Here is a 23919-nt window from a genome sequence, read left to right as displayed (position 1 = left end):
AAGGTGTGAGAGCTCCCCCCTTTGGCCACCTGACTTGAATTTAATGAAGTTTCTTGTTTATTAATTTCTGTAGTTGATTAACTAAAATTTTTTTTAGGAAAGAAAATGGTTTTTAATATTTAAATGATTTAGTAATTTGTCTTTGATTTGATAAATATGTGAGGAGTTAAAGCTTTTTAAGGTTTTGAGACTTCATATATACTGTATATAACCTATAAGTACAGTTACTCCATATGTGTATGTATGTGTGTATATATACAGAGAGAGAGGGAGACTATTTTAAAGTCTAAGTTAAGTAGAAATAAATGTATATTATGTATAATATTGAAAGTCTAAGTGAAAACAATCATGAGGAAGAATGATATATTTGTATAATATGTATAATTGTAAGGAGAGATGAGATATAAATATAGATAGCTAGATAGATATAATTCTAGAATGTGTATAATCTTCTTTCTCATGATTATTCTGTTTTAGTTTGGACTTTAAAATAGTGTCCTACTCTATATAAAATAGGTTTTCACCAGATTTTTCTAAGAAGGAGGCTCATATCAGAATAATGTTTTGCTAAGTGACTCATTCTCTAAATTATATTCCTAGTGAATAATCAACTATATAGAGAGATTATCCTGTTTCTGAACTTTTGAGTACTTCCCTGTTGGAGCAAGTGACAAACTTGACCTGTTTATTCTATACAAAATGTTGTAAGAAATCATGTAGCAGCCTGACAAGGCATTTTTTTTAAAAAAAGACTTTTATTTGTGATCCCTGCTGCCAGGATTCCCTCAGGATGATCTTACAGAGTTTCAGCTACCACAAACCACAATTGAGTTGATTAAAGATTATATCACAGTTATCTATATAGCTGATGTTTTAAAAATCTGCCCACATAGTGCTTTTTTTGTGAATAGGTCAGACTAATTTGTCTCTCTCTCTCCCCTGCCTCTCTCCCCCTCCCTCCATCCCTCCCTTTCTTCATTCCTTCCTTCCTTCCTTTCTGAGGAAGATTGACCCTGGGCTAACACCTGTTGCCAATCCTCCTCTTTTTGCTTGAGGAAGATTGGCCCTGATCTAATGTGCCCATCTTCCTCTATTTTGTATGTGGGATGCCACCACAGCATGACTTGATGAGTGGTGTAGGTCCACACCTGGGATCCGAAGCCAAGAACCCTGGGCCACTGAAGTGGAGCACGCTGAACGTAACCACTATGCCACTGGGCTGGCCCTTTAAAGTCAAAATTTTTTTATCTTAGTTTCTTTTTTCTTTTTATATCTCTTTTTCTTTTTGTGTTTTTTTATATCTCTTTTTGTTCAACCTTGCTTAGATGTGATCATTGCTATAAGGGGAGTGTTTTCCAGTTTGTTCTGCCATGCTCATTAGCTTCCAAACATCAATTCAGCAAGTTTTAGTTGTACTTAGAAGTTTTGGGTGTTTTCATTCTTAGTAAGTGAGGACAGATGCCAGTGTATCATTTCTTTCTGAAAAATGACAGGTTTGATAACTGCAGTGTTCATGTGTTCTCTAACTATAATAAAATCTATTCTCATGAAACAGAGAGTTTTCAGGTGTCATAGATTTTTTCATAGGATTTGTTTTATTTACTGCACATATTTGAAAACAAAGTTCCTTAACATGAGATTGCTTAAAAAAAAGAACTTTGTAGGAAAATAGGTAAAATTATATTTGGTACAAAATATAAAAAATGTTTTAAAACTCAAGGTGAGGAAACTATTGCCTCAATGTATTTCTGTGTTTGAGGGTATTTGACCCTTTCAGCAAGAGGTCTTTTTTTTCTGGGGGTGAGGAGGGAGGGGAAGGAAGATTGGCTCTGAGCTAACATCTGTTGCCCATCTTCCTGTTTTTTTTCCTTCTCCCCAAAGCCCCAGTACAAAGTTGTATATCCTAGTTATGAATCATTCTACTACTTCTATGTGGGATCCCGCCACAGCATGGCTTGATGAGTGGTGTGTAGGTCTGTGTCCAGGATCCGAACTGGCGAACCCCAGGCTGCCGAAGCAGAGTGCGTGAACCCAACCACTCAACCACAAGGCCGGCCCCAAGATACCTTTTTAAAATTTGGGTTTCTTCCAATAATATATTGGGTTTCTATATTGCTTTTTTATACGTTTGTGAAAAAGAAACCATATCTTTTCTCTTTTTATCTTCTGACACTATTCTTCAGTTTCTACTCTCTTTTCTTCAAAATGAAAATTTATGCTTTTCTGTTTCATTTTGCTACCTATTTTAATTAAATGTCTCATTTGTCTCTCTTAAAGTCGCAAGTAATAGCAGTATTCAGTTATGTAATTTTATTTATTAAGCCCTATCATTTGATTGTTTTGTGGACAGTCAGTCCTTTCACTAAGGGAACATAAAATGTAAAGAAACAATTCATATGTCTCCCCTGAAGTACTGTGTCTGCAGGAGCTTAGCTGTATTATCAGAGAAAGACTTCTAACTCGCAGTCATTTCAAAGTTTGCCTACTTGTTAGGAGAACATAAAAAGGTATGCATCTAATGTCACATGGTTGTTAAGACTTCCAAGAAAGTTAGCTATACGTTGTTTTTAATGGATGGTAGCCTATTTTTATGAAAACTCTGTAATGCGTACTAGGAGAATATGATAATACAGAAGCGAAATCCTGTGCTCTGAAGAGTTTTCTTCCGAGGCAAACCTTTTTTGTACCTGGGTGAGTTAGCATGCTAACTTGGAGTATACATAATGAGAAGCATCTTTTAAGAAAAAAAATACAGCTTTGTTTTTCTTTCTTTCTTTAAGTAATTATATTAATTGTCCGAATAATTTCTAAATATATTTCCTTTGAAGTAGGTGATATAAATTTTCCAACCCCAAATTTTATTATTCTACCTCCAGTTTGTAGGATAGAAACCAGAGACACTGAGGTTATCATTGATGGAACAATATTAGAAATAGGACTGGGGCTGGCCCTGTGGCCGAGTGGTTAAGTTCGCAAGCTCCACTTTGGTGGCCCAGGGTTCATTGGTTTGGATCCTGGGCACGGACATGGCACCACTCATCAGACCACGCTGAGGCGGTGTCAAACGTAGCACAACCAGAAGAACCTACAACTAGAGTACACAACTATGTACTCTGGAGCTTTGGGGAGAAGAAGAAAAAGCAAAAGAAGATTGGCAACAGATGTTAGCTCAGGTGCCAATCTAAAAAAAAAAAAAAAAGAAATAGGATTCCAGCTCATAAAGATACTTTTTGATATTTTGCATATCATTTTGACATAGGGATTGCTTTTTTTTTTTTTTAAGATTTTATTTTTTTTTTCCTTTTTCTCCCCAAAGCCCCCCGGTACATAGTTGTATATTCTTCATTGTGGGTCCTTCTAGTTGTGGCACGTGGGACGCTGCCTCAGTGTGGCTTGATGAGCAGTGCCATGTCCACACCCAGGAATCGAACCAATGAAACATTGGGCTACAGTGGAACGCGCGAACTTAATCACTCGGCCACGGGGCCAGCCCCAGGGATTGCTTTTAATATAAGTCAGATCACGAAAAGTACCAGACACCTCTGCCTGCCCTTCATCTCCACCACATAAACATATTCCCTTTCTTGTTACTAAAATTCTTGAATGTTTTTAGAGATATAAAGTATACATTTGAAAATGAATACAGGTCCATATGAAAACTAAGATCCTTACTCTGCTGACTTGGTCAGGTAACTTTGTCAGGCTCACGGGGTACCTGTAAATTAATTCATTTGCTCATTTTATACATTGTGTCAGGACAGTGCTCCTGGATTTTGAATATTCAAGGATGAATGGAGCATAATTTTTGCCCTTGAAGAGCCTGACTAAGAAGGAGTAATTGTTGTATAAACAAATAATTAATGAAAGTGACATAGTTCTATGGGTACCTAGAACATAGTGCTGCACCTAACTCTACTTGGGGACTTTCAAAGAAAGCTTGTTTGAGAGTGATAGTTCACTTGGGTTTTGCACAACAGCGAAGAGTTTTCTATATGGAGATGGCTGTAGAGGGAGAGTCCAGGTAGAGGAAATTGTTTTGTTGAGGGAATTATAGAGTGGTTGGTTTGTATGGCAAAAGATAAGACTTCATTGGCCTAGGGTTGTGAAATATGGAAGGTGATAACAATAAAATAAATGGAAATTGTGAAGGACCTTGGATTCCAGGCAGTGTATTGCCAAAGTGAAAAACTAGCTCTGTACTTGGACTCCTTGAGTTAGATCTCATTTCTGCCTTTTGTTTCTTCCTTGCCCTTGAGTAAAACCTCCTCTAAGACTTAGTTTCCTCTCTGTACAGTGGGGATAATGATAGCACTTTTCCCATAGGATTTCTGTGAAAATTCAGGGAAAGTATCCATTGGAAAGCACTTGGCTTGGCACATGTTACATGCTCAATAATGTAGCTGCTTTTTAAAAAAATAACTCAAAACTAAGGAGTTTAAGTTTTAAATGTAAGTTACAGGATCTGACAGAATTTAAAAGATAGAATGCGGGAAGGACAACAAAAGGCAGAAAAATCAAGGAGAAGTCTGTTGTAATAATAAAAGAATGATATATACTGTAAGTGAAATACATTAGCTAAAATTACCTTATTAAAATAGCTTAATTGTTTCATTCGCCACTCCGGATGTTTTATCCCTAGTTATAGTAGTCTTTTGCAGACCAAATAATATTCTTCCAAGCACCTCTTTTCAGGGATTTTAACTGTCAAATGAACATAGTTACTAAAGTCTGTAAATTTATCAGTCTGCATTGCGAAACAAAGTTCAAATTTCAGCTATTGTAAATTTTTGAATTTTTGTGAAATCTTTGTCATACGTTGGACGTTCTTTTCTAGACTGTTGGCCCAGGATAGTTTCCATTTGTGTCAGATATTCAGTGAGAGGTAACCAGAGAGAGTCCCCTTCTTTTCTTTCTACTTATTGTTACAGTGCCCTTGATGATGAGCTGATAATATGAAGTCAAAACATCAGTAATTTTAATGTAAACATAGGCAGGAAATTAAAAGATTACATCCATTGAAATTACTTTGGCCTTCTCATTATGTTGGTGTTTTGTTTACTGGCTAAAATGAGAATTAGAATTAACTGTGAAAGGATAAAAGAAACTTTTTTTAAAACAGTGAACAATTGCTGCACTTACAGGCAGTTACCATGTTGGGATAAGCATTTAACTTTGTGTATCCATTTGCTGTGTATGAAATTCAGCTGGAGAGCTGTATTTTTTCTCTTTAATCTGGTATGGTGTTAGGACTAAATAGTTTACCTTAATGTTGTGACATGATCTAAATGAGTCTACTGCAGAAGATCTCAGAGAGACTGTCCTAATAACCTGGGAACTCTGTCACCCACCTGAATGGAACAAGATAGAGCTAGTCTTGTTGTTCAGGAGCCAGTTATCTAGTTTAGAAATGAAATTAAGTAAATACGTCCTCCTCGGTTTTTGTAGTAGATTCTTCTCCTCCCCTTATGACTTTAATTTACAGATTTTATTTTGCTTATGAAAACTAAGACCTTCTCATTTTTTGCTGACTGTTTCCACCAAATACCCCCAATTTAATCCATGTCTGAAAATTCTCTTTAGTGCCCCAGGTTCTTCAAAGCTGTACAGCATTCATTGAGAGATATGGCATCGTGGATGGAATATATCGTCTCTCTGGAGTTGCCTCCAATATCCAGAGGCTACGGTAAAACCTTATATGGCATTTTCTTTTTCATTCCTATTGTAATTCGTTAAAATAAATTATTTGAAAATTGAGTCACTTAAATTGATAACAATGATTTTCAGCAAGATTGTTTAGATAAAGTAGAAATAATATCTGTGTTGTTCTCTGTATACATTTTTCTAAATGCCTTTTCTTCATTTGTGGTATCAGAAAAACATGTCCCCTTAACCTCTTGAATAATTGTATTTTGTCTCTACAGTACTTGAAGATTTTAGTAAATTGAGTTTGAAACTATGACAAACCATGAGAGATGAAAATTTAAATTATAATAGAATTATTCTTTAGTTCTTAATTAAAATTGATGAAGGTGAAACTTTTTCTACATCTCCTTTGACCCTGGTTCTCTTGGGTATGCTCAAGTATGCATGTGTTATGTATTCCACATCCTCTCCCATTATCTTCTCAGAAACAAAAATAGTGGTAGCCTTTACAGCAGCAAAAGAAGTTTTATATTTGCTTAATCTCTTAGATTCTAGTCTATTCTTAATATTTTATTATCCTTTATTTTTCACTGTGGCGCATGATAATTGCCATTATTCTGTAGGGATTTTAATATTCTAGTTGATCACAGAGCTCAGCTCTATTTTCAGGAATACGTGTTTGGAAAATATTGAAATCGTTCTTGTACTAAAGACAGTTTCAGTCTTTAGTTTCCAATACAGCAAATCTCATATTCAGATTTTCCATATATATTAATCCTCTAGGTTGATAAGTGGTCTCATGCTGGTAGATTAATGTTAACCTCCAGGAGAGTGAGCTTAATCTGCCTTAGTACTCTGAGCACAACTTTTATTTCACTCACTTTAATGCTACAGATTTTACTGTCTATTAAAATTTGATGTTAGCTGGGAATTGCCCTGTATTGTTCCTGGCTTCCTTACCCCTCTTCAGGAAAGCAGTCCTCAGCTGTACTCCTTCTATCTGAGGAATTTCTGTACGTGGCTGTTCATGGACCAGCTGCCACTCAACTCTGGTTTCCAGAATTGCCAAAATATTGGATATTCAATCCATTAGGAATTAGGAGTCCTGTTTTCAGATCTCTGTGTTAAGAGTTGTTCGTTCATATGCATTTCAGAGATTGTTATCCATTTTAGTATTAAAGCTGTGCTCTTAATTTCCATGTTAAAAACACACTTATCTTATGATCAGAGATCCAATTACTGTTGAAGTCCAAATATAACTTACATGGAAGAGAATCATTTGAAGAAAACCTTCCCTCACTGAGGTAGAGGTTGACACTTCGGACCTTTGCTTTCTATTTTAAAGTCATGTATTTGCTTTTCCTTCAGTGAAATAATTTTGTTTTCTCTTCTTTGTTAGCCATGAATTTGATTCTGAACATGTCCCCGACCTGACAAAAGAACCGTATGTTCAAGACATCCATTCTGTGGGCTCCCTCTGTAAGCTGTACTTCCGAGAGCTCCCAAACCCCCTGCTCACCTACCAGCTCTATGAGAAGTTTTCTGTGAGTACCAGGCACTTTGAATCAAGCTCTGATTGGAGTTTTGTTGTGATTTTGTTCAAAACTTGTAAAGATTGTTTTGGTCATGTAAGAAATAGTTCTGTGACTAAAATGCCTCCTTTAAAGAAAACAAAGAAGAGTTATTGCTAGCTAGTCTGTAGTCTGCTGTTTTTCCATTTTCATTCTTTTAGTTTCTGTCTTTGAGCCACTAATCTTATCACCCTTACCATAAAGTTTCTAAATTATCTTTTGGTAGATGTCAATGTCCACGTAGTATGGAAACAAAGTTTACTTCCTTGATACTATATTGTGTTTCCTTGTCGTTCAGCATCAAAGAGTAGAGAGAATTAATCTCAGAGTGAAAACTCAATTGTACAGGAAGAAGTTTCATTTTTACCAGCAAAGCCTACCAGTTTATTTTGCATTATGATTGTTACAGGATGCTGTTTCAGCAGCAACCGATGAAGAAAGGCTGATAAAAATCCACGATGTCATCCAGCAGCTCCCCCCACCACACTACAGGTAAACCACAGGCTGTAAAATACTGGCCAAAAGTAGAAGTCAGTTGATGTATAAAAGTGTTTTTTCTGTAGGTTTCTAACTATTTAAATTTCCTTGGGGTTGTGAGTATGTAAACTTCAATTTTTCCATACATTTGTATTTACTAGTCTTTGTATCCCCAGGGCCCAGCACAATAGTTAGCATCCAATAGACACTTAATAAGCGTTGAGTGAATGAATGAATGAATGAATGAACAAATGGATAGTTGACTAAACCTGCTTTTTGTTTGTTTTTTGAGCCACCGAGAAATACTGCTGAAGGTGCTTGGGTGTACGACCACAAGTGTGAATGCTTTACCTGTGAATTACTTGAATCCAAAACATGGATACAGCGCTGGGGGCCTTGTTTACTTGTTTCCTTTTTTCCAACCCTCTTTTCTTTTTCACAAGGTGTCCAAGCTACATAGAATCACAAAATCTAGCAAGTGTCTCAGAATGCCTTTTCATGAGACTCACATGATCTGTAAACCTGTGTTTTGTTTTAGGTTTTATTGTTGTTTATTGGTTTGTTAATGTTGCTACTTTTTAAAACTCAATTTAATTTATATGTTAGTTTGGACTCTCAGAAATATTTTGCTCGTATCCGAGAAAAATAATAAAATTGAGGATGACTGCCATTTAGTGAGAGAAAGAAAACAGCATAGATCATGGATTATAGTCTGTAAAAAAGCAAAAGGTAAAATTTTAAAATTTCAGTTATTGACAAGAAATTAAATTCAGTAAATGTTTTAGTAATACACGAATTAAGTAATTTACTGCTAATTTTTTCAAAATAGCATCATTCATATATATATATTTTAAAAGTCAGCACTAAATTTGGCACTAAATCAACACTAAAATTTTTAACCAACTTTAAAAATCAGCACTTTTTTAGTCGACACGATTAGCTATACATGCGTGAGACTCAAGAGCCAGAAGGTGACTCAGCATTGACACATTGTTCTCTTCATATAGCCTGTCTTGAGAGGAAAGAGGAAATTAAACAGGTCTTGAGAACCCATAGAAGAGTGGAAAAAAACCAACTCAAAAGAGTTTTTGTGAAGCAAGCTCAAGAAATTTAGGTATTTAGCCCTGAAAAAGAAGGCTGAGGAGACAAATCTGATCAATAAGCAGTTATTGAAGAATATCTTTAAGGGAGAAGAGAAATTTTTTTTAACTTAACCAGAAAAAGAAACCTAGTAAAGTTTAAGAATATTGGCTTTGATAGATAAACCTGACTTTGAATTTCCAGCTTCATCTCTTACTAGCTGTGTGACTTCTCTAAGCATCAATCTCCATATCTGTGGAAAGAATACCAATAATACCTCGAGGATTTTTTTAAATATTAAAATGAGATGAAATATGTGAATGAGTCTGGCTCTTACTATTTTTTTAATATAAAGCATAGCAAGACAGATTGATTAGATTTAAGCCAAGACTTCTTGACTTGGTGGTTTTACATGCATTACCATGTAAATCTATTGTTTTTCTCTAAATGAAAAGAAAGATCCATATAACATTTGTGCATAGTTTTAAAAAGTCAAGTGGTGTGCAGAGCTGACAGTGGCAAACAGTAGTCTCCTGCTGCACACCTCCCCCTTTCTAATTGCTCTTTCCCAGAAGTCATCATTCTCTCAACTCTTTCTTCTGGAGTTTACTTCATGTTTCTAAATAGCATGCTGATGATTTTATTTGTTGATTTTTCATTTTTAAATATTATTTTTTGCCCTTTTTTTGGTAGCTCCATAAAGAGCGTTTTATGCTGTCTTGTAACTTCACCATTTCCTATACCACACAAACACACACTTCCCCTTCTCATCTTCATAGTCTAGTATGTCAGCATTTGGAGTTAAATCAGTATTCATTGTCCACATTGTAATAACTATGTAACTGTTATTCCCAACTGTACCCTAACAGTATACTAGAATTATATTTCCTTTCTGGGATAACTTTGTGGAGTGATTCCCCATTTTTGGCTTGCTAAGTTTCTATTTATCACTAATTTATTCCTCAAACTCACTAACAGAATTATAAATGCTCTTTTGGTGTGTTCAGACATATCAAGTACCACCCCCAACCCCGGCCATGAAAACATCCCTCACTATTGATTGCTCTCTAGATCTACAACCCAGCTGTCAACCCTGTAGCCTCATCCTGGAAATCCCCTTCCTCACTCCTTCATGAGTTAGATCTTTTCTTTTCTGGATCTCTTGCTGTCATCTTCCTTGTTTTTACTCTGTGTTTGTAGTATATATCTTCAGTATCTTTCTGAGAAAAGGAAGCTTTTCTTTGATATGAAAATGTTCTTATTCTAGTCTTGCATTTGATTGATAGTTGGCTATAAAATTTTAGTCTTTAAATAATTTTTCCCACAATTTTGATGGTATTACATGATTGTCATCTAAGCAAAAATACTGCAGCAAAGTCTAGTACTAGTCTTCCACTTTTTTATATGACCTGTTTTGTTTTGTTTATATGCTTTTAAATTTAGAAGATACCCAGTGGTCACTTTTCACATTGACTCATTTTGGAATGGGTTCTTTTTCATTCTTTACTCTGGGCATTCAATGGGCCTTTTCCATCTGGAAACTTCTGAGAAATTCTCTTGTATTATATTCTTGGCAGCTCTCATTGCAACTTAAACCCCATCCCTTTTCTCTCTTGTCTTTATATAATGTTGTAACTCTTGAACTAACTCTTGCTTTCTCACCTTTTCTTTGTCAGTTTCCACATATGAATTTCCTCCAATCCATCAATTGATTTAAAAAAAATTTATTTCCAAGCACTAACTAACCAGCTGCCTGTGCACCTGCCTGTCTGCCTGCCGCCATCCTTCCTTCCTTCCCTCCGCTAGTCCTCCCTCCCTCTGTTTTTCGTTTCTGTGGATGTTCCTACCTTATAGTATCCTATTCTTGTTTCATGGATATAATCTCTTCTCTCTATGAGAATATTATTGGTAATTATAGGTTTTGTTTTGTTTTAAATTGTTCTGTGCTCATCACAGTATTTGTTTCTTCTTCATTTGGCAGCTCACTAATATCAAGACTTTGCAAAGTGTTCAACTGAGGTTTTATAGAAGCAAGAAACAAAAATTCTATTGTAAAAAAATCATATTTGATAAATGTTGATAGCATTTAACTTAATTATGAATTAAAATAACCTTACATAAACAGTTACAGAAACACTTGAAATTGGCTTTAAGTAAGCTTATAATTCAAATGATGTTAGTCAAAGTGTTCAGGGATACCACACAGAAACCTATTGGCCAAAAAATTTATTGTGCCTTGGACACCAGTCAGTACATTTTGCAGAGAATTTGAGAGTATCGGTTAATCTGTGGGTGAATTAAAAGAACATCAGTAAGAAGAGACTCTATCATATAGAGAGAGTATATGTGTGTGTATGTGTATATATATACACATATATATCATATAGAGAGAGAGATGTGTGTGTGTATATATATCATATAGAGTATATATGTGTGTATGTGTATATATATATACACATATATATCATATAGAGAGAGTATATGTGTGTATGTGTATATATATACACATATATATCATATAGAGAGAGATATGTGTGTGTATATATATCATATAGAGAGAGTATATATGTGTGTATGTGTATATATTTATACACATATATATCATATAGAGAGAGTATATGTGTGTGTGTATATATATATACACATATATATCATATAGAGAGAGTATATATGTGTGTATGTGTATATGTATATACACATATATATCATATAGAGAGAGTATGTGTGTGTGTATACATATACACATATATATCATAGAGAGAGTGTATATGTGTGTATGTGTATATATATACACATATAATATAGAGAGAGTATATATGTGTGTATATGATTATGTATACATATATGTGGACATACACTATATTCTCATACAGTGAGGTACATCTCCTGTATGTTTTATATTTTACAAAAATAAATCTCCTACCATATGTTTTATTTATATCTCTTATATTAATCCCTTGCTGTGTAGTATATTCATATCCGCTACTATATGTAATATCTATATGTTATAGACATTATAATGTAGGAACTTTGGAGCCAAACTGTCTGTATTAACTGTGTGACCTTGTGACCTTAAGCAAGTTCCTTTGCCTCTCTGGACTCAGTTTCATTGTTTGTAAAATAGAGATAATAATGCTTTTCTCACAGAGGAAGATGGGCACGGATGTTAACTCAGGGCCAATGTTCCTCAGCAAAAAAGAGGAGGATTGGTGGCAGATGTTAGCTCAGGGCTAATCTTCCTCAAAAAAAATAAATAAAATAATGCTTTTCTCGTAAGATTGTTATGAGTATTAAAGCAAAGCATTTAGAACAAGGCCTATTAAAAAATGCCATTTCTATGAGTTAATTACCATTATTATCATTGTTATTATCTGTTAAGTATATCCATGTATTAATGCTACTCTATTATGTGTTTTATCTATATACACACACAAACATAAGTGTGTGTGTGTATATATATATATACACTCACGCACATATATGTCTCCTACCATATTGATATGTAGCTTTTCTATTATGTTTATCTACTATACTATAATTATATTTCCCCTACCATAGTATATATTCTCCCTTATTACATAGATATAGATATTTGGCAATAATATATAGATATTTCCCCTCCTAATTACATATATAGCTTCCTTGTTGTCTATCTATTTAATCTTCCCTGTTGAACATTATATACCTTCCCTGCTATATGTTATATATTGTACATATATGCTACTATATGTTTTTTAATATACTAAATTGCGTATTTTATATACAGCCTCTCTAAAACACAAGCAATTGAGGTAATGAATTCTGCCTTGTCACTTTATTCTCAGAATAGACTCTTGCACATAGTAAATGTTCAGTGATACATATTGCATACACATTTTATATATTTTGTACACTATATATAGAGGACATACTGATGTGTATAAGTACATATAACACTTATGTATATCCTTTTATTACTCCATCTCCTAATTATATTACCTACCATGTATGCCCACGTTTTACATATATTGTTTACTATATACATATCTCCTGCTCTCTATTATATACAATTCCTTGTCATGTATCTTCTGCTATAGAATGAATTTTCGTATTCTAGCTACTTCTGTATAATTTGTGTGAATTTATATATATTTTTACTTTATATACCTCTTTTGATCCAGACTTTTAAAGCTTTTAACATTTATATTTCCTAATTCCTTAAATGTTCTTTAAAAACAAGATTTTTAATAGTGTTCTCTTGTGTGGATGGGCCATATGTTATTTAACCTTTTCCCGTATTTGCCTATTTAATCTATTTATGTGGTAGAGGTTTTTTTCCGATTTTGAACTTTACTATGAGGACTATTTACATGAATCTTTTGGGGAAATCTAGATTATTTTTTAGGATAAAGACCTGACAGTGGAATTCTTGGAAATCAAAAGATACTAACATTTTCTTCCCAATATACAGCAATTTCCAAATTGTATTCCATGAAGGTTTATGTAATTTGCACTCTGCTGAATATGAAAATGCTCATTTCATGGCACTCTGACTAAAATTCTCCATTAGCTTTTAACAACGTCTTTACAATTAGATATGTGAATAAAATGGTATCTTTGGTTTTTTTAATCTGCTTTCCTTGTAATACATTTTTGAAATACTTTAATCTTTCCCTTCTTTCGTCTGCCACCCCCAAATAATAAAATTTTGCGTTGTTTTCTAAACACATTTCTCAAGCTTCCCACCTCCACGTTGTCTCCAGGCCAGCCCGACTTCCCTCTATCTGTGGACCTTTCCTCACTGAACTGTGTGGGGGGAGAGAGAGTCACCATTTTCACGGTAGAGCAGCTCACTGAGCAGAGACTTTGGAGCCCAGCCGCCCTCGACTTGAACCACAGCACTGCTCGCCTGTGTGACATGGGCACACCTTGGCTTTCTCCTCCATGCGGTGGGGAGTGGTGATGCTGCTCGTTAGGACCTTTGCGAGAATTAGATGCGATTCCCTATAAAAGCATCTGGGACAATGCCGCTAGCTGGTGTCTTCCTTCGCTTCTCAAATTCATGTTAGGCTCATCTGAATCTTTGAAGCTTCTATGTTGACCACAATTTAACATTCATTAGTTTCAAATAATAGTCTTGAACTACTGTCTCCCGTTCATCCTCTTTAATGGTGTTAAGCCCTTATACACTTAGATAGGGACGCGTGAGAGATGTGGTAGCTGATAGGTAATGCCTCTGTGTGTTTATCTGATTTAACTTACATTTAAGTTGATCATGCTTTATTTCCAAAAATACTCTGCTCTGTTGTTATTAAATAACAACACGTATATAAATAAATGTATATAAATAAAATTGTTTCAATAAAGTAAACTTAGAATGTATAAGATAAGCCAATATATTAGGATTTGGCATAGGCTTTCTATTCCAAAAGCACAATGTTTGCTCAAATATTCTCTTCGTGGTGCCTGCTGGAATTTTTCTTTTAATTCTTTTTAGGCTTGTGAAACATTGTTGTTTGCTTGTATAGAAGAAAAGCTTAAATCCTTTCCTGCAAATAGGATAGCATAACTTCACAATACCATTTGTCTGGAAACTAGCTTCTGTGAAGGATTCACTTCACTGGTGTCCTTGAAACTAGATGTCTGACAGCAAGGGGCAAATATTCCTAAAGATTTTTTAAAAACTAAGGCTGTTTACTCAGAGCCAGTCCTGTCAGAAACTTTCATTTCTTATTGCATCTGCCTTAGACTTTTTTTCTTAGTATTCTGTAGATAAAATTCTGTATATAGAATTCATAATGTTCTTCTGACAGTTCTGTAGTAATAATAATACTCAAACCTAATAGCTCGCAAAAAAATTTGCTGAGGTTTTATGGCTGCTTTTCCCATTTTGCCATTGAAAACTTACAAATAAGTGGAGCTTTTATGCTCTCTACTGCTACATAATGTTTCTTTTTGTTGTACTTCATTTTCCAGAACACTGGAGTTCCTAATGAGACACTTGTCTCTTCTAGCTGACTATTGTTCCATCACAAATATGCATGCAAAAAACCTAGCAATTGTTTGGGCTCCAAACCTGCTGAGGTAAGTTGCATTTGACTTATGACTTTAAGTAGAGCCAATCAAATAAAAGTCTAATTCATCAGTGCTCCTAAGACAATTTTTTTTTTTTTTTTTTTTTTTTTGCTGAGGAAGATTCACCCTGAGCTAACATCTATTGCCAATCTTCTTCTTTTTTCTGAGGAAGATTCACCCTGAGCTAACATCTGTTGCCAATCCTCCTCTTTTTGTATGTGAGCCAACACCATAGCTTGGCTACTGACGAGTGTTGTAGGTCTGCACCTGGGAACCAAACCCTGGCCGCTGAGGCAGAGCACACCAAACTTAACCACTAGGCTGCTGGGGCTGGCCCCTCTAAGGACAATTTTTAAAAGTAAAACTGATCTGTTGTTTTTATGAGCATCTCCCTAAAACAGGTAATTGGGGCCTTGCCAGGGCACTGTAAAAGTCTGATTCCTTCCTCGGGTTTGTCTGTGATTTACACATAAAAAAAGAAAATAGTGCCCTTTAAGACTGCTATCCTTGGAACTCTCTGATGGTGATGTTATTTACCTACAGATCAAAACAGATAGAGTCTGCCTGCTTCAGTGGGACAGCAGCTTTCATGGAAGTGCGAATTCAGTCCGTGGTTGTTGAATTCATCCTCAACCACGTCGACGTCCTCTTCAGTGGGAAGATCAGCGCTGCCATTCAGGAAGGGGCAGGTATGGCTCAGACGGACTTTGTGTACTACTGGGAACATGCATCTAAACCTCTAAAGGAAGGGAAAACTGCATCCCTTATCTCACTTTAATGAACCTGTCTTTGGTAGAAGGCAGCTAATTTATGTCTGTTTCCCAAAATGCACAATTCCTTCCAAAACTAAAAATATCTGAGTAATACCAGGCCTTGCCTGGAATATTTTAAGAATGTGAAATAGTTAAATTACTTAGGGAATTTTAAAAATATGTACAATATGTCCCTATTAAGAACCTAATATATCACCTTCTATACCTCACTTAGGATAAAGCCCTATTATTTTTGCCGTTTAAGAAACTTAATGAAGAAAATTTAAAACAACACAGATAGGTACATAGATGGATAGACAGATAAACAGATTGATATCTACACACTCATACCTATTTATATTTTTTCCCCATGCTAAAACATTTGACTCTCTTTGTTGCTTTTCTTTCTGTCCAAAGCTTGTCTATCAAGACCCAAGTCCCTGCTGGTTTCCTCTCCATCCACCAAGCTGCTGACGTTGGAGGAAGCCCAGGCACGGACACAGGCGCAGGTCAATTCTCCAGTTGTGACTGAAAATAAATATATCGAAGTAGGAGAAGGACCTGCCGCACTTCAGGGGAGATTTCACACCATAATTGAGTTCCCACTTGAAAGGTAGAATTCATTAAATCCTCCTTAAAAATACGATTTTCATGGCTATGTGTTCTTTTCTTTTATTATTACTTTTACTTCGTATTTCAGTATAACTATATTGATTCTGGGCCAGTCCCAGGAAAACCTGTTCGTTTGACTGTGGATGATACCTCATAGGGAATGATACAAACGATTCTTGAAGAGCATTACAACATCGTGTCATTTTAAAGAAGAATAAAGGCAATTGTACAGGGAAAATTGTTAGAAAAAAATGATACACTTCCACTATATAGGGTGCAATTCTCTCTCTGAGATGTTTAGAAGTTTGTTTAGAAATAAACTGTGTTGGAATGGCTTATTCAGAAAGTAATGAGTGGATAGTAATGTGTTTGACGTTAGTTCCACATTAAGTCTGAAACAGACCTGTGCCTCTCCCTGTGTGGTCTCCCAGCAGCACCAGCAGCACCTGGAAGTTACTAGAAATGCTCATTCTCAGCCCCCCCCCCCCCCCCAGCCCCACTGAACCAGAAACTCTGGAAGTGTGGTCCAGCAGTCAATCTTTTATCAAACCTTCCAGGTGATTCTGATGTGTGCTAAAGTTTGAGAACCACTGCAATTCATTCTCTCAATGTCCTTTCCAGCTTTGAAACTCTCTGTTTCTCTAAAGAAATAATAATAACATGGTTTTTGCATCTTCTTTACTAAGTTATAGTAGGAAGACTAATATGTGTAAGTTAATTTTGATTTCTCTGTTATTCCTCGGGCTGTTACACGTGACTGTCAAGATTTCAATTCCCTGGATTGGGTGGTAGTAATAACACTTGAGAATTTATTTTTTCCATATTTTAGTATATCTCTCCAACTTCCCATGGCTAAAAATGTCCTTATAAAGTTAGAATGCTCTTTTACTTTGTCATTGTGAGTTTGTTTTCAGCTTTTTTGAATTCATGTTTTAGCTCCGTAGTTTTCTCAAAAATTTCTTTATAGAATAGTTATCAAGAGAGTACATACTGGGGTGCAGATAGACCTGAGTTCCAACCTGACTTCATCGTTTACTAGTTTCATAACATTAAGGAAATTACCTAAACTTCTTAGTGTTGTAATTTCCTCAGCTGTAAAGTGAAAATAATAGTGCCTACTTCCCACGGGTATATATGATTTACGAGATACTATAAGGCAGCGCACTGCGTGATATTCAATATATCTTAGTTATTATTCTTAATGCTTCTCTTCCTTTTTGGCGTAATTCTCTTTACTCACACCTAAAATCATTTTCTTTAACTCTGTTTTATTTTTGGAGTTTTAATATTTTCTATTCCTTAAATATGTCTTGTTCTCACTTATTTCACAGATTGTGAGGTTATATCTAAACAAAAATCTATATAAAAATTGTCTTTGTGAAACTAGTTACTAATATTAAAATACATACATTTAGCTTCCCTTTCGTGCTTTAGCTGCACAGTTTGGCTGCATTGTGTATAGTGTGTTATATGGAAGGTGGATGAATATGGAGCAGCACAAGAAAAATTCCTCCCCAAACTGAAAATATCTGAGGAATACCAGGCCTTGCTTGGAATCTTTAAGAAAGGGAAGTAGTTAAATTACTTAAGGAATTAAAAAAACAAAAAATATATGTATATATATGTCACTGTTAGCAATCTTGTATATCACCTTCTATTCCTCATTTAATATAAAGCCCTATTATTTTTGCCATTTAAAAAAGTTAATGAAGAAAATTTATTATTTATTTCAGCTGTACCTCTCCAGGCTGTTCTTTCCATCATTTGTTCATTTCCTTTAAGCAAAGATAGCCCCTTGGATACCTTAACACAGATTTTTCTCTCTCATAGGAGGAGGCCTCAAAATAAAATGAAAAAATCTCCTGTGGGCAGCTGGCGTTCCTTCTTCAACTTGGGGAAATCATCATCTGTTTCTAAACGAAAGCTGCAGCGTAATGAGAGTGAGCCCTCAGAGATGAAAGCCATGGCTCTGAAAGGTGAGCGCCCTCTCGCCTCCCGTGTGTTCTGCGGCTGGAGAGCCGTCTGCACGGCAGGTTCCCACTTCTCATCCTGTCCTGGTGGCGCTCTGCTTACTCTGGACACACACTCAATACATTCCGATAATCTGCTTCAATATAATCCGCCCACAGTTGTGTTGCTACGTGTGGATTGTCTTCTTTTACCAGGTCTTTATCTCCAAATATGTAAGTTATATATAAATATGTAGAAGTGCCCGATTTCTTATAGTGTGAGTGTGGTTAAAAATTCATAACATTTTGTAACATAGTGCATATATTGTTGGTAATAAAAAATAACTATGTGATGTTAAATTTGTTAATCTATATTTTTACAGGTTTAAAAAAAATGACAAAACCATGTTTCCACATGCCTTTCAAGTTTATAACTCTTATAACCAAAGAAGCTATCTTTTTATTAGATGACTCATTGATGAGTATTTTATTGGATCAAATAAATCTATTACTATTGTTGAAAATTCTACTCTTTTAAAAATAGTTTAAAACCTGTGTTCTGCTGATATTAACAGTTTCTGAATCTAGGAAAGATAGTAGTTCTCTCTTCTCAGAACATGTGTGAAATATAATATTCAGTTCATTTAACTGATCATTCATTCAGTTTGCAATCATGTGCTAAGCCTATGCTAGATATTTTGATAGCAGCCTCTGCAGATAGAAAATTAAGATGCTACCCTGCCTTCAGAGTCTTACTTGGGAAATTATATGTGTAAGGAAATAAATTTCATGCAAATGATAGTTACTGCAATAGAGGTTTGTGTAAGGTATTTTTGGTAGGAATTGTCAGTTCATGTGGGGAGAGGGGCTGGTGGTCAGAAAATAAAACCTTTGTCCTGGGCTTTGAAGGATAAGTAGAGATTCACCTGATCAGCCAGGGACTGAGAAAGGTATTTCAGGAATTGGAGCAAAGTGTGTCCCCGTGTGTGAAACAGGAACTCTGAGGAATTTGGCTGGGTAGTGTATACAAAAAGAGAGGCAGATCACAGGGGCCTCGTCTGCTTGCAGAGGGTTTTGGTTTTGTCCTGCATTCCTTGGGGGGTTATTGAATGGTTTCAGTATGTAACGTAATCAGGTTTGGGTTTACGAAAGATGACTTTGGCAGCAGCATGGGGAATATATGGGAAGAGAAAAAGACTGGAGGCTGGACAGTAAATTAGGAGGCAGTTATAGTTGTACAGGCAAGAAACAATGAGTGTCTGGCATAAGCAGTGGCAGTGGGAGTCGGAAATAGATTTGAGAGATATTTAGGAAGCAGAATCTGCAGGGCTGGGTAACCAAATGATTGTGAAGGATGAGAAAAAAAGAGGGGAAAAGATAATTTTCAGGTTTTGATTAAATGATAAGGGAGATGATAGTGCCATTATCCCTGTAGGGAGTAGCAGGTGGGAAGAAAAATAGTGTATTTATATTGGACATAACGAGTTGGACATGCCCAAGAAGTGATTAGTGGTATGGATCTGGAATTCAATAAAGGTGTGGAATATATCTAGAAATACAAATTTGAAAATCATCTGCAAAAAGGATGGGTGAAAACCCTAGAGATAGATTTTATGGCCCAGGGAGAGCCCATTGATTGAGACGCAGGTTGGGGGCTGAATCCTAGAGAAAAGCAGTGTTTAAAAAACTGGAAAAGACAGAGTTGTAGTGAACGGAGAATGAGAAGAAATGGCTAGAAAGCTAGGCAAAGAACAAGAGGTAAGTGCTGTCACCAGAAATAATGGAGGAGGGGTTTGAAAGAAAGTGTCAGGGGTGTGGCATGCTGCCAGGAGGTGAAAGAGGATGACGATATTTGTCAAATAACATCCAACATATTTAATTAAAGTACCTGGATTAGTTTCCTAGGGCTGCTGTAACAAATTGCCAAAAATTAGATGGCTTAAAACAAAATAAATTTATTTCCTCGCAGTTCTGGAGGCTAAAAGTCTGAAATCAAGGAGTAAGCAGGGCCATGTTCCCTCTAAAGGATCCAGGGAGCAATCCTTCCTTGTCTCTTCCAGCTTCTGGTAGCACCTGGCGTTCCTTGGCTCGTGGTGGCATCACTCCCGTCTCTGCCTCCATCTTCAGATGGCCTTCTCCTCTGTCTCTCTATGTCCTCTCTTCTTAAAAGGACAGCAGTCACTGGATTTAGGGCTCACATTAAATCCAGTGTGGTATTATTTGGAGGTATCATACTGGTCTTTAGGAAATATAAAAGGAAGAAGTTTTTAAATTCATCTCTGTTCTCAAGAAAAGAGATTTTTCACGTAAGAAACCATGTGAGAACAATACAACACATTATATAATATGATTCTAAATTGAATATGATTGTCAAAGTGTACAGCTAATCACTCTTGGAAGTTTAAATACGTGTAGAGAAAAACACTGTTCCCTTCCGCTGTGTATGTAATAGTGAATAAGTGTCACGCTCTCTGGTTTTGCTTCTTCAGGTGGCAGGGCAGAAGGAACCCTCCGTTCAGCTAAGAGTGAGGAGTCTCTTAGTTCCCTCCATGCAGTCGATGGTAAGACTAAAAGCATCAGCTGTTTTGTTCTATAAGATATTGCATAAAAGAACACAACAATTGAGTATATTTTATAAAAATATACTTAATAAATAGACTATAGACTGTCATTTCCTAAGAATACTAGTATCTATTTAGTATTATCCATTGATGTTTTAATATCAGTCTTTGATTTCTTCCCTTTTGACATGATTGCTATTCAATTTACTAAAAATAGTGAAATGTTTTACGTTAACCATTTATATTTGTTAGTGCCCAGTGTAAAGTGGTATTAGTATTTCTGTAGATATCACAATGAGAGCACAATGTTACAAAGTATAAAATTAAGCAGTTTTGATATTCAGACGGATAGTCTTTTGTCTTGCAAATAGCTTAACCTACCGTTCAGTTTCATAGATCAGATTGATAACAGGTGGTCCTCGTTATCTGAGGATAATTGTACCAAGAGAAGGCAACTTAAAGAGAATCTGCTTAAAATGGGGACCAAAGTTTTATGGTAAATAGTGCAAAAATGTTTGATTGCAACTTGAAAAACAAAACTAAAAAATTTGAAATTTGAAAATGTTTATTTTAGCTTCTATTTAACAAAAGTCAAGTTATAGTTGCAACTATGTACTAATTTTTAAAGTGAACAAAGGATTACTTCAATGTTGACTTGAAAGGAGATAGAACTTTTTTGACAAAACCACGTATTAGCAAATAGGACATCCTTCACTTCATGTTGGGCTTCTGCAGCAGGATTGTAAAAACGCTCTTTTTACAAAAAGTAATCAAGAGCTACATTGATTTCCCACAGGCTTTTCTTAATCCATTGATATTCAGTCATGCTCTTTTGAAGTATCTTGGAGTGTCATCATCCTGGTCAACGTATTAACTCTTCTAACTGCCAGATCCTCATTGATGAAAGGCTCGACTTGTGATTCAATAAATCCTCACAGATCACTTTAGTTGGATGTCCAGCATCTTATGAGTTTTCCGAGATTTTCCGTTTCACTGCAGTTAAGAGAATCGTTCACAAAAACAGTGCAGTGGGCTGGGTAGATGCTAGTGCTAAGCAGAAAATAATATTTGAGTAGGCATTAATATTATAATTGGTCAATAATTACTGTATGTATTTATGTTAGGACAATTTCTGCCTCTTTCTAGTACATTTTCATTATGGCAATTCTGATAATTTTAATAGAATGCTGAGATAGAGGACTTCTTTTACCAATTGGATGTTTAGCAATATCATAAAATTACTTAATGCTTCACCACTCTTGAGGACTCTTCCTGAGAAACGTAAAGCCTATTCTTATTAAAGAAAAAAAAAGAAATTATTTTTGTTTAAGTATCTGAGAGGAATTCTTTACTAAATATAAGTACATACTTTATGGGATTGTAGACATTTTTTAATTGAGAAGTTCAATTTTTTAGAAATTTGGGTGTTATGAAGATTTTTTTCCCCAGCAACAACAAAAACCTTTTGCTGTTATATCTCCAAATTACTATTTAACGTGATTAATTCTACCTCAAAAGTCATGTGTGAGGTCAGTGGTAAAAGAAGATAAAAAGAAATGAAAAACTTGCCTAAAGTCACAACAAGAGTCAGTGTTGGACTAGTAATAGAATCTAAGAGTTCCGAGTCCTTTTTCCTATTGAACCAGCAGATGCTGCATAGTCCCTCTGATTATATCAAGTGTATGTGTTATTTAGCATTTGGTTTGGGAGTTCCATCTATGTACCCCAAGAGACAATTACCAGAAAGAAAATGAGAAGGAACATTTTCTTACCCTGTGTAGCACATCATTATTGCTGTACTGAGTAAGTGACTTATTATGGTATTTGTGCATCCTGTGACATTCACACTTTGATATTGTTATCCATTTTACCAGGTGATTCCAAGCTGTTCCGACCCAGAAGACCCAGATCTAGCAGTGATGCACTGAGTGCCTCTTTTAATGGAGAAATGCTGGGCAACCGCTGTAATTCCTATGATAATCTGCCCCATGACAATGAAAGTGAGGAGGAAGTAGGGCTGCTTCATATTCCAGCTCTTCTGTCTCCTCATTCAGCTGAGGATGTTGATTTAAGCCCACCAGACATTGGAGTAGCCAGCCTGGATTTTGATCCAATGTCATTTCAATGCAGTCCTCCTAAGGCCGAATCAGAGTGTCTGGAGAGCGGTGCTTTCTTTTTAGATTCATTAGGAGACTCCAAGGATAAACCAAGTACCAATAAAAAAGATACAGAAGCAGGTGGTAGCCAGTCTCAGACTCCAGGGAGCACTGCAAGTTCTGAACCTGTCTCTCCTCTTCAGGAGAAACTGAGTCCATTCTTTACCCTGGACTTGAGCCCCACTGAAGAAAAATCATCTAAGCCATCCTCATTCACTGAAAAGGTCGTCTATGCTTTCTCTCCAAAGATTGGACGAAAATTAAGCAAATCACCTTCTATGAACATATCTGAGCCAATTTCAGTCACCCTTCCCACTCGGGTGTCAGAAGTCATTGGTGTCGTCTCAAATACAGCAGCTCAGAATGCATCTTCTCCAACCTGGAACAAAAGTGTTGAAGAAAGTGATGTCATAAATAGATCCCCCACCCAGCTAGTAAAGATGAAAACAAATGAGAGAGAGGCCCAAGAAGGATGTGAGTCGGAAGTCCAGCCCCTGGACCAGGTGGCTGCTGCAGAAGTAGAATCGCCAGGGAAGGAGGAGCAGTCTGTCTCAAGCAGTCAGAGTAAGGCTGTACCTTCTGGACAGACTCTGGCAGGTACCATTTGTTTTCCTCCGTTCTTTCTTTAAGCTAAGAGGGCTCTTCAATCCTGTGTGCCATCTGTGCCTTTTAAGAGAGAAATTTCCTCCACAGCTAGCCTTTAATCAAAGAGAATATTTTGCTGGGTGGTGCTGATGGCTCAAAGCTCTAAATTAAATTCAGTCAAACAAAAATCCCCTAAAGGGAGTGGTCCTGCTTCAGACCTTCTTAAAGTCCCTTATCTCTTTGGACAGTCAGAATTCGTGGATAATTTCTGCACAACTTCGTAGATCTTGATTCTCTTTTCTCTTCTAATAAAATACCTATATAATAGCCTTACAAGTTAACCAGCCAGCCTACGCCATCAAGTGTAAAACTATTCCTCATAACAATCTGCAAGCGCTTGAAGCTTGTTTTCTAAGCAATCTTTTCTGAGCCAGATGAGGGACCTGCTTTTCCCCCTCATCTCTGTAGCAATTCAGGAG

At 36.0% G+C, this 23919-nt stretch overlaps 1 protein-coding gene across 9 annotated transcripts in view; it reads left to right on the top strand.

Annotated features, from left to right (window-relative positions):
* Positions 1-23919, top strand: part of ARHGAP32 (Rho GTPase activating protein 32) — a 320124-nt gene that overhangs the window by 287765 nt on the left and 8440 nt on the right. For all 9 annotated transcript variants that reach the window (XM_070272953.1, XM_070272951.1, XM_070272952.1 and 6 more), the window contains 9 exons: positions 5581-5683; positions 7043-7187; positions 7624-7706; positions 14727-14834; positions 15369-15514; positions 15995-16190; positions 18020-18165; positions 20628-20699; positions 22574-23452. In XM_070272953.1, the coding sequence (XP_070129054.1) occupies positions 5581-5683; positions 7043-7187; positions 7624-7706; positions 14727-14834; positions 15369-15514; positions 15995-16190; positions 18020-18165; positions 20628-20699; positions 22574-23452 (1878 nt within the window). The remainder of the gene's footprint in view (positions 1-5580; positions 5684-7042; positions 7188-7623; positions 7707-14726; positions 14835-15368; positions 15515-15994; positions 16191-18019; positions 18166-20627; positions 20700-22573; positions 23453-23919) is intronic.

This window comes from Equus caballus, chromosome 7 (genome assembly GCF_041296265.1).
Source record: "Equus caballus isolate H_3958 breed thoroughbred chromosome 7, TB-T2T, whole genome shotgun sequence".
Taxonomy (NCBI): Eukaryota; Metazoa; Chordata; class Mammalia; order Perissodactyla; family Equidae; genus Equus; species Equus caballus.
This window is presented reverse-complemented; position numbering and strand designations above follow the sequence as displayed.